General features: G+C 37.2%; 1 protein-coding gene across 1 annotated transcript; it reads right to left on the bottom strand.

Annotated features, from left to right (window-relative positions):
* Positions 1-1789: 1789 nt before the first annotated feature.
* LOC120264727 lies at positions 1790-4584 on the bottom strand. The gene is made up of 5 exons (XM_039272548.1): positions 4430-4584; positions 3222-3389; positions 2063-2741; positions 1881-1965; positions 1790-1813 (listed from the first exon to the last, which is right to left on the bottom strand). Exons 2-5 carry the CDS (start codon positions 3367-3369, stop codon positions 1790-1792), a joined length of 936 nt encoding a protein of 311 aa, XP_039128482.1. The 5' UTR covers positions 3370-3389; positions 4430-4584.
* Positions 4585-9905: the final 5321 nt, after the last annotated feature.

The following is a 9905-nucleotide window of genomic DNA, read 5'->3' as shown; positions in this document are numbered from 1 at the left end:
AGTTACGTATTGGTTCTATCACTGTACCTATCAATACCCTGATAAATATGTGCCACCACTCTCATATAGAAGAAAGTATGAGCAAAACCGCGTTATTAAGAACTTATCGACTAGAAACCGAAGACCACATAATTCCTGAGCATAACTGTAGAAAGAATCTTCTCACAGACACACATAAACATGTGTGCCGTAACACATAGTGAATCCAATTTCAGATAGAAGACAGTATAAGCAAAACTGCATGACAGCCCATCCCTAGAAGCCTACCTCAGATAATCCCTTAAAAAAGAGATTAGTTAAGGAACTAAAGCCATTTATTTCTAACAAGTTTGAAAATTGTAATGCCTCTACATTCATGCAGGTTTTGCCCAAGTATGTATAATACTTTTTAATGCGTCTAGATTTATACTTAAAAGATATTGATTAGATAATCTACTTTAAAGGAAAGATGAGGTGTAGTATAGACTGGCCAGTGTATCTAACAGGTGTGCAAACGGCTGAGGTTTGACTTGCATTAGATAATTATATAAATAGGAGATTCTTGCCTTTCTACTAGATGTTAGAGATGCAGAATTGGAAAGATGTGCATTTAAGCATTTCCTCCGCCAATCAAAGCCCAATGTTTGCATTACACACAGCTTATATTAATCATACGTTGGCCAGATTTTCATAAGATTACAATATATCCAGTATAAAATATGTGGAGCATGTAACAAGTAAATTACATAGTATTCTACCTGGTCAAAAAAAATAAATAAATAAATAATACATTGAAAACATAGCCTTAGAGTTAAAATTTTAATTGCACCACCTTGATGACCCAAAATACCTCTCCAAACTAGAGTAGTTTAATTTCATGGTATTAGAAAATTGCCAATATTGAGCAATTGCCAACATTATAAGTAAAGATGTTCTACAAATGTAAACTGTGTACAAGCCTATAGCATTGCCCTATAGTAATACTAATATAATGGGAAATCATCAATATGTTTAAGATTGTCCTCTGATAAATTAAAGAACTTATAATATCATTAGTACTCATAAGGAAAGAATAGATAAAATCCAGTAAACAAGGAAGCATGTGAAATGACAGCCTTTGACTTCCAAGTTGCTAGAACTCTAAAACAACTATGTTGACCCAAAAAAAAGTTTCATTCTATGTGGTACAACACGTTCTTTTTTCTTTCAAGTAATTGCCCAAGAAAATTAGCTGAAAACAGTTTTAAGAAGTTACAGAGTCATGCCATGAACTTCAGCAAACAAGAAAATCTAAGGGTACAATTGTTTTACTCATCATGTTACCCAAGCAATATCATTATGATTAAACTATAAATAAAATAGGCAATAGTCATGATAGAGTGGAGATGCATTTGAGCTACACACATTTTAATTAAAGGAAAGCACCATGTAAACTAAGAATGGTTGTTTTTTTAATGAATGCTTGCTTCTGGAGAAAACCTTGATGAGAATTTTAAGTTTAAAGATTCTGATCAGAATTAAGAAAAAAACAGTGACGCCATCGCTTTGGATGCTTACAACAACTCTCTCCTGCATTTATATGTCATAACAAACAAATTAAGATGTAAAGTATTTCATGCAAAATAGATTCTTTCAATTCGAATATTATCAGGGGTTAGTTTACTATAGTTGTCTTTAAAAAAGCAGTTATGAGACAGAAGTGAAAGCCTATGGGACTAAATAAACACTACATTGACTTAACAATGTTCTATGGGACAGAAGTAAAGCCTTTAGGGAGAAAATAGTCTATGTTTACCTAGAAAATCTCCTTCTAACACAAGTTGATAGACAGAATCTGGTTGAAAATAAAGAAATACAAATGAACATGAATATAAGTCATAAGCAAGGATTAATATAATTACTAGATACTCCAGAAGTTGCCTATCTTTGTTCGTCCTTGATTCTGCAATATCCCAACAACCTTTCTCAGCCAATTTTTTAAGTGAGCTGCACAATATAACACATTCTAGTGATGTGAACAATGGATATCTAAACTCAAGTTAGAAAACAGTTCCAAAAGAAGCAAGTGGGAAAGAGAATGTACCTTTCTTTATACAAATGATATACATATGGAAACTCTTGCTTGAGATTATTCCTCGTAATCATGTTATAAGCATTCTTTAGCATCTTCATGTCCAGATAAGTTTGAACAAGTAAACATAACATAGGTTTTCCCATGAATGTTGCCCATTTTTCAGCTGCTTTAAATTGATTGTTTTGCATCATTTTCACAAGAAGTGATTCACTGGATAGGTGGATCTGAAAGCGTTCCAGCAGTGTCACAGCAGTCATGTAAGACTCTGCTTTTATGAAGTTAAATATATAGTGTTCCATGTGTGCCTTGGCTATGTCTAGCATGCCATCATGCTCCAAACCACATATGGCTTCTCCAAAATCTTTCAACTCAAGATCATAAATTTCTAGAACCTTGATAAGAATGCGATCTTCATGGGGAACAAAACCGGCTAGAATGTCAAGAGATAACTGCACTGCATGATGTCTTGCATCTGATGAGTCCGATAAAACTGATTTTGAAGTTTTTACACGCCTAAGAGAAGATAGCAGCAGGTGGCTGAAGCCCTCTGTATATGGAGGCCCAAGTGAAGGTAAGAGATAAAGGCATTGTGCTACAAAAGTGGATGCATCTGGTTGTGGTGAATTGTACAGGGCTTGCGTAACCTGCTGCTGAAGAACTCGGAATTTATGAGTTGCTTTATGCGACCCTAAAAAATTTTGTTTAAAAACAAAATTGCAATTATTTTGAGGTATGGAATGCAAAATCAAGTGATAAAATAAAACTTTAATAAAAGGTAATGTTGATATTAAATTAATGCAAAATAATCATCTCTCATTGACAGAATAAGGTTAAACATTGCATTTACTATACTGCTATAAACAGCAAACTTGCCTCATACTGGTATCAAATGACAATTTAACAAAAGAAACACCAAGATATTTTTCAAATCAACCATGTGCAGATGGGCATTTTAAAAAACAAAAAGTAGTACTTGCATAACTCAAACTTCAGTATTGAGCTTTTCTTAATCATATGGATGCAGTAAAGTACATAGACGTCATCCATAGACATGCCAACATAGTTAGAACATGCTGTTAACATCCCCCAAAAAAAAAGTGATAATATAATAGTCATAATATTTTCAGGGTAGGTTGCTTGATAGAGATAATAGAGTGCAGAAATTTACCGCAAATGTAACACTCCTTCAACAAATATACAAAAGCTGCTGGCGGAACATGGGACAAATCCGAGAAAGTATGCAAACAAATTGAATCAGTTTGACAAATATTTTCTTCACATTTGCTGTGATGCATAGACACTTCCACCGATTTCATAGCTGGAAGAATACAAAAACCTACAAGATTGAGAATTTCAGAGAAAAATTAGCACATCAAGTGAGTCGGAGATCAGAAAGTTTTTTAAACTTTATCAAGAACTAAGATTCATTGTCTAATATAGAGAATTAACTTTGTCACTGTAGAACCATTGCATTCAACTAGTTATTTAAGGTTAACAATAACTCGGTTTCTTGTTATCCTCCTGTAAAGTCAGATAAGTTAACTAAGTCAGACAAATCATGACTGGTTGTTCAATTTCAAAATCCAAATCATCCTTTCAACCATAACAGAAGCATATAGCTGTAAACATCCATTCAACCCCCATTAAAAAATTTCAAAAAACCTAAACAACAAAAAGAATCACCAATTTAGGAAAATTCAAGAACAAAATCACCATACAGGGTAATCTAATTTATCAACAAGAAGTACCAATCCCTTCGCCGCATGGTCACTCACTTCAATGATAACCATGGCTCAAATCAATCAAAATCATGTCTAAATTATTTTAATTTATCAATGCAATGACAAATGATAGATGCACCATAAACATGGAAAAAAAAATCAGATAAATAACAGAAAACTAATTAGAAACATGCCAAGAATCTCTAATCTTAAACCAAATTCTTAGAAAAACAAAAAAAAAACAAGTACCAATGCAATGCAAGATTTGATAAAAATGCCATCCACATTTAAAAAAAAAAATCATATATAACCAGAAAGCAAATTAGAAGCAGCCCCCTAAAAAAACCATCAAAATACTAAAAAGAGGATCATCTCAAAATATCATCTACAACTAGAAGCAAACATGGATTGATAACAGTTTATACGAACTTGATCAGCATTGAAAGAAGAAAATTCGAAAAGACAACGATCTAAAATGCCTTTAAACCAGAATCAGGACACAAACAACACTGATTAAAGAAAAATTCTCCGGAAAAATCAGAACAAAAACATAGCAGTTGACATCCATTCGAATCCCATTAAGAAAAACTTTCAAAGACCAAAACAACGCCAAGAATCACCGATCTAGCAAAGTTCAAGAACAAAAACACCATACCAATGTGCTCCGAAGGCGAATCCGGAGGAGAATGAAGGATGAGAGAAACCCTAGGGTTTCGATTGGGCTCTCTCCAACCTCTCGAACTCTTCTTTCCAAAAACGGCAAAGAAATTTGCTCGCTGGGTCGCGGCCACGAGAGTCGTGCTTGGTTTCCTTTTGAATTCCAACAAAATAAACAACCATTGAAGAACGGTATATATATATATAGAGAGAGAGATTCTAATCCAACGGTGAAAATGTTTAAGTTTCAAAGGTTGATGATCTCGAGGTGAATGCACGGCTGATATTGCTCTGCTGTTGGAGTAGTATCTTTTAGAATATTTGTAACCGTTTAAATCACTGTCAAAAAAATATCTGATTTGATGCGTTAGAGAACTTTGTTAATTATGCTAATTATTTCATGTTTTGAAATTTTTGAAAAGAAAAAAGAAATTTATATAATATGAATGTGCTGATGTAACATTTATAATCACATGAAAGTTTTCAAAGAGCTACTCCTATGTTGCTTTTGGCCTTTGCTTTTATTTGATTTTCTTTTTTCCTTTTAAATTTACAAGTTAATGATAAAGAAAATCTCAAACTTACTTTGATTCAAACAGAGCGATAGTAGCTCTCTATGGTGACCACCATTATTTGTATAAAGGGACTTATTACCCAAAAAATAACTTTTTCTCAATAAAAAGATCTGAATTAAATTGGGCTTATGATATTGCTCCCGAATCAAATTATCCCGCTCTCAATAAAAACACCAATGATAATTACAACGAAAAACCCACAATCCCTAAAAGACCGATATGATAAATGGGATTGATCCTAATATATATATATATATTCATGGACTCTCCTCATTTAGGCGATATAGTAACTAATGAGACTAAACCAAGTTTATAATATACTAGCATGAAATTTTATTTATCGTTTTTATCTTCTTTTTACAATCCAATTCCTTTATCTCCTACGACAAAATTCACTATATCTAATCTATATCAATTTTTGTACTAATTTGTTATATTTTAATATATTATACATAATTTATCCATTTTATAAAATATTTTAGTGTATATACATTCATGGATATGCCAAGGAAAACTCATAATTTTTTATTTGAGAGGATAGTGAAATATTAACTCCTGCATAGGTGGTTCTAATTCAAGATTAAAAATTAAAAAAATTTGTTTAATCATCATTGCAAGTTTATATATAAATCTACAAAATACTATTTTTTTAAGTATATCACTTTATATATAAATCTAAAAAATATTTTTTTTTAATATATCACTTTTATAATAGAAGAGTTTAGTATTTGGTTTTCCTCCTAATTTAAAGGTCAAGATTTACATCTTTATGCACATTCAAAAGAATGTCATGTTAATTTAAATAACGTTTTCAATCCAAAGGGTTTATTATTAAAAATAGTGGAAATTATCAAAAACACCCTCTAAGTTTGCATTATTGCCAAAAACACCCGTTAGTTTTGCACTCCCCAAAAACTCCTTCCTTTTTATTTCCATGCTTTTCAACCCCCAAAGCATGTAAATCGGATGTCAACGCAGTGTTATTTTAAAAATTTTATGGACAAAAATGCCTCGCATGGGGAGTCGTGATCGCAGACCCATTTTTGGCAGTATGAGAGAAAGTGGGTGGGGGTTTTCAGTAGGGTAACCCCAAGAGAGGAATTTCATCTGAGCCTTTTTAGTTATTTTTTTCTCAACTAGAGTCTTCGCTAAACCATTTCAGCTCGTCTCCGAAGTTGTCTCTCACGTGCCAGCCTCTGTAATCGCACTTTTTCCCTTTCCACCAAAGATCTCGAAGGAGAAGTCCCCAGCAACTATATGCTATTTCACCGCTTGCTAAACCATGGTATTGAGTACGGTTTTTATGTTAAGCTGCTCATACAAAGAAAGATTTTTTTCGGTTTTGTTTTGTGCCTCTGCTTTTTGTTGGAAGATATTGAAGTCTCATGGGATTTCTCTCTGGGGTTTTTGTTAGTCTCGTCGGGAGATTTCTGCTAGGGTTTTGTGTTGTTTTTGTGCTTTTCGTCTCAGTATACACTCATCGTAATAGTTTTTTTCGATTGTTATGATTTGTGTAATATTTATAATGTACTAATTCCCTTTCATTTGATATGGTTTCGCTTTTTAAAAATGAGATGTTACGCTTAAATGTTGTTGTCTCGCTTTAATAAACTAGTTCTCCTGCTTTAACAAATGATATCTCCGCTTTATTAACCGAATGTTACCGCTTTAAAAATCTTATATTTCCGCTTAATGTGTTGTTATTATCGCAAGCTTTTGACTATGGCGGTCAACCTAGTTAACGGGCGATGCTATTTGACACCCGGTAGTGGAGACCTTAGTCGAATCGAAAGATAACACGACCCCTCTACATCGGGAGATCATCCGAGGACACCGCTTTGCAACATTCATCGAGTTTGAAGCTATCTACCAAGAGAGGCCCTTCTCGATTCTCTATTGCAACGAATGCGATGTACCGCACTCAATAAATTCGGGATCGGGAAAGCCTGGCTGAAGTTTCGAGCCCTCAAGATGTGGCCCTCGCTCTTGGTCTGCGTTGCTGATGGCGACGCAGCTGTGTTTAAGAAGAATAAAAATCCGATCGCTGTTCAAGGTAGGTATTTATCAAAAAAACCCATGAGACACAGAGACTCCATCAAGAGCGCTCTTGTCCAACCGGGTTCGGCAGAGGGGAAGAAGAAAAATTTTGTCAAACTCCTAATGGTGTACCTCTACGGGTACGTCCTCTTCCCAAATACATCATGCCTTGGCTCGAACTCGGATCGTTGATTATGTCGATGATCTACCCGCCACTGGGCGATACGCGAGGCGCGAGCGAGCGCATGAAGTGGGTCGATGGAGGACATTCCACAAGCGACCGCTCGAGTGCAAGATAGATCGCCGGAAGAAGACCAACACGGGGATATATTAAGGGGTGCTCTGGTCGCGCTTAACGTATGGTTTTATGAGCTGACCGGAACGGGAAAGAAAGTCCGATTCAGCAAGATCCCAAGGATGTTGTGCTACGGTGAAAGTAGTTACCAGAAGCAAGTGACGGTAGAAACCAACTTGTCATCGCTCGAAGGAAAAGAGGTAATAAATCATGGACAATGTTTAACATAAGTCTTTAATGTTTAAACATTGTATTTAGCGTTAAATGTGTTATTTATCTGTAAAACTTATTATTAAAGGTTTAAACATTGTGTTTTTCCGCTTTAAATAAATTTGATAATGTTTAATATAAAAAAACTATGTTTAACTTTAGTTGTTATAGTTTAAACCGAATGATTTTGTCTGAAATTGTTCGTTTATATATGTTAGTTTTGTCGAAATGGTTCCCGTGAGCTTGAAGAAGAAATATATGTTGGGGCCAATCGACTGAGGGATACTATCGCTCGCGAACCACTCGCCCGGCGAGGGATGAAAGAGGCGACCTCTATCGCGCCTCGCCAACCCCGTCTCGTACTTTCCACCCCACCACGCCGACGCATTCCTCGAGCCCGGAGAAGCCCTCCCCACCATGCCACATCGCACAGCCCCCTACCACGACAACGAGCAGCTCCCCGATTGGCAGGCCCCGACCATGGCGACCCTCCGACAGTGGCGACCACCCTGCGACATTAGGCGAGATGTCACCCGAAACTCTTACGCAGACGTGCAGGATATTGATGACCGAGTTTCCTCGGCTTGTCGCTCGTGTTGAGGCTCTGGAAGGACGTTCACAATCGACTGCGCCGTCCCTCCAAACAACTGAAGCACCCGGGACGAACGAGGCGCAGGAATTTGACGACGACGACATCATCGGGGTGGCCATTCCAAGACGGCCACATTCGAAGAGACTTGCGAAAAAGAGGAGAACAATACTGCCTCTGTCTCTACCGCCGGCTGACGATGAAACAATAGCAAAACCATCGGCGGCTGATGCTGTTACTGAGTCTGTCACCGTTGATGACATGGCCATGACGGTGGAGGACATCGTAGATAATGTGGTCATCGCCGCGGTGCAAAAGATCGTTAACTGTCTTCTTAACGAAATCCATGACCCGGTGGAACCGGCTGCCGAGATTGCGGCATCAAAGACGGACACAATCCCTGAAGAATAAGAACAAGCTAAGGATTTGTCTCCGATGATCGTCTGCCGTGGCCACGCTACCGAGAAGATAGTTGATTCTCGCTGCCGTCGGCGTGGCCGATCGTATCGCGATCGAAAGGAGGACACAATCCCACAACAACAGAAACCATGTAAGGATGTGTCATGCGGTTGATCCTGTCGCCGTCGTCCCCGCATCGAAGCCAGACACAATTCCACAACAAGAACAACCACGTAAGGATGTGTCCGCGGTTGATGTTATCGCCGTCGTCCCCGCATCGAAGGAAGATGCGGCTGGTCGTCGAACACCTTCAAGGCACAACGACAGTGCTCTATGAAGACCCCGACCGATCAACGCGAGAGATGATCAAGGCCAATCAACAATGGGACAAGGCGAGCCAGCAAGTCTTCGTTCCAAGAAGAAAAAAATGGGTTGGTCAATCTCGTCTTAACAAGTACGACAGGGGAGTTGATGAGGATCTTCCTTAATCGCCGTATGGACGGTGTAAGTTTAAAGTTTTTCATGATAGTGTTTAAATTTTTGTTTATAGTGTTTAACTTTCTATTGATATTGTTTAAATGTTTATATGTTATCGTTTAAGTTTTCTATTTAACGTTTAATTATTTATAATATCATTTGACCATTGATAATATCATTTAACTATTTAGAATATGGTCTAATTATATCACATTATCGTTTAATCTCGAAAGACTGTCGTGTGGAAGAATGACTGCCGTCGCACTACACGGGCCAATTTATACACTCGCTTGAGGGAAGGAGATGGTCACGAGATGATGTGATGGACGCTTTTTGTATGCATAATACAAAAAGTCGCTGAGCAGTGCCATATCCCTACGAAGCGCGCTCCATCATAAGACCGTTGGCATTTGTTTATGTCAAAGCGAGGACGGCACATGAGACAACTATGGCTATGATCGGAGATGCTGTGCGCAGCTTGCATGAAGTTCAAATTGTCATCCTCCCGATCATAATGAATGGCCACTTCCATGTCGTCATCCTTGACAATGACAAACAAGAATACAGGCATTATTTTTCATGCGCGGGGTACGAAAAAGACGCATCGGACATGGTAAGTTCTGATGGCAAGATCCACAGAGTTGCTGCACTGGTCGATCACTTCGTAACGATCATCGACACAACGACCAACGCGAAGATTTCGGCTATCCTCAACAATTATCTCTACCTTCGAATGTATGTCTGGGCATAAGTAGGTCTACATATTGTCATCGCTCGAATGAAAGTTCTCACTTCAACATGAGTCTCTGTTTAAACGTCAAGCTTTTTATGTTTAAACAGATACATATAGTGTTTAAAATAACGGTTTACTTTTTAACTAAAGTCTATATAA

Source organism: Dioscorea cayenensis, chromosome 7, assembly GCF_009730915.1.
Source record: "Dioscorea cayenensis subsp. rotundata cultivar TDr96_F1 chromosome 7, TDr96_F1_v2_PseudoChromosome.rev07_lg8_w22 25.fasta, whole genome shotgun sequence".
NCBI classification, from domain to species: domain Eukaryota; kingdom Viridiplantae; phylum Streptophyta; class Magnoliopsida; order Dioscoreales; family Dioscoreaceae; genus Dioscorea; species Dioscorea cayenensis.
This window is presented reverse-complemented; position numbering and strand designations above follow the sequence as displayed.

Excerpts from the sequence above, each read along its gene's own strand:
- LOC120264727 (XM_039272548.1), bottom strand. The coding sequence starts at position 3,369 with ATGAAATCGGTGGAAGTGTCTATGCATCACAGCAAATGTGAAGAAAAT. Across the intron at positions 2,742-3,221 it reads GAAGGAGTGTTACATTTGCG|GGTCGCATAAAGCAACTCAT; the intron begins GTAAATTTCTGC and ends AAAATTTTTTAG. Across the intron at positions 1,966-2,062 it reads TATCATTTGTATAAAGAAAG|CTCACTTAAAAAATTGGCTG; the intron begins GTACATTCTCTT and ends TATATTGTGCAG.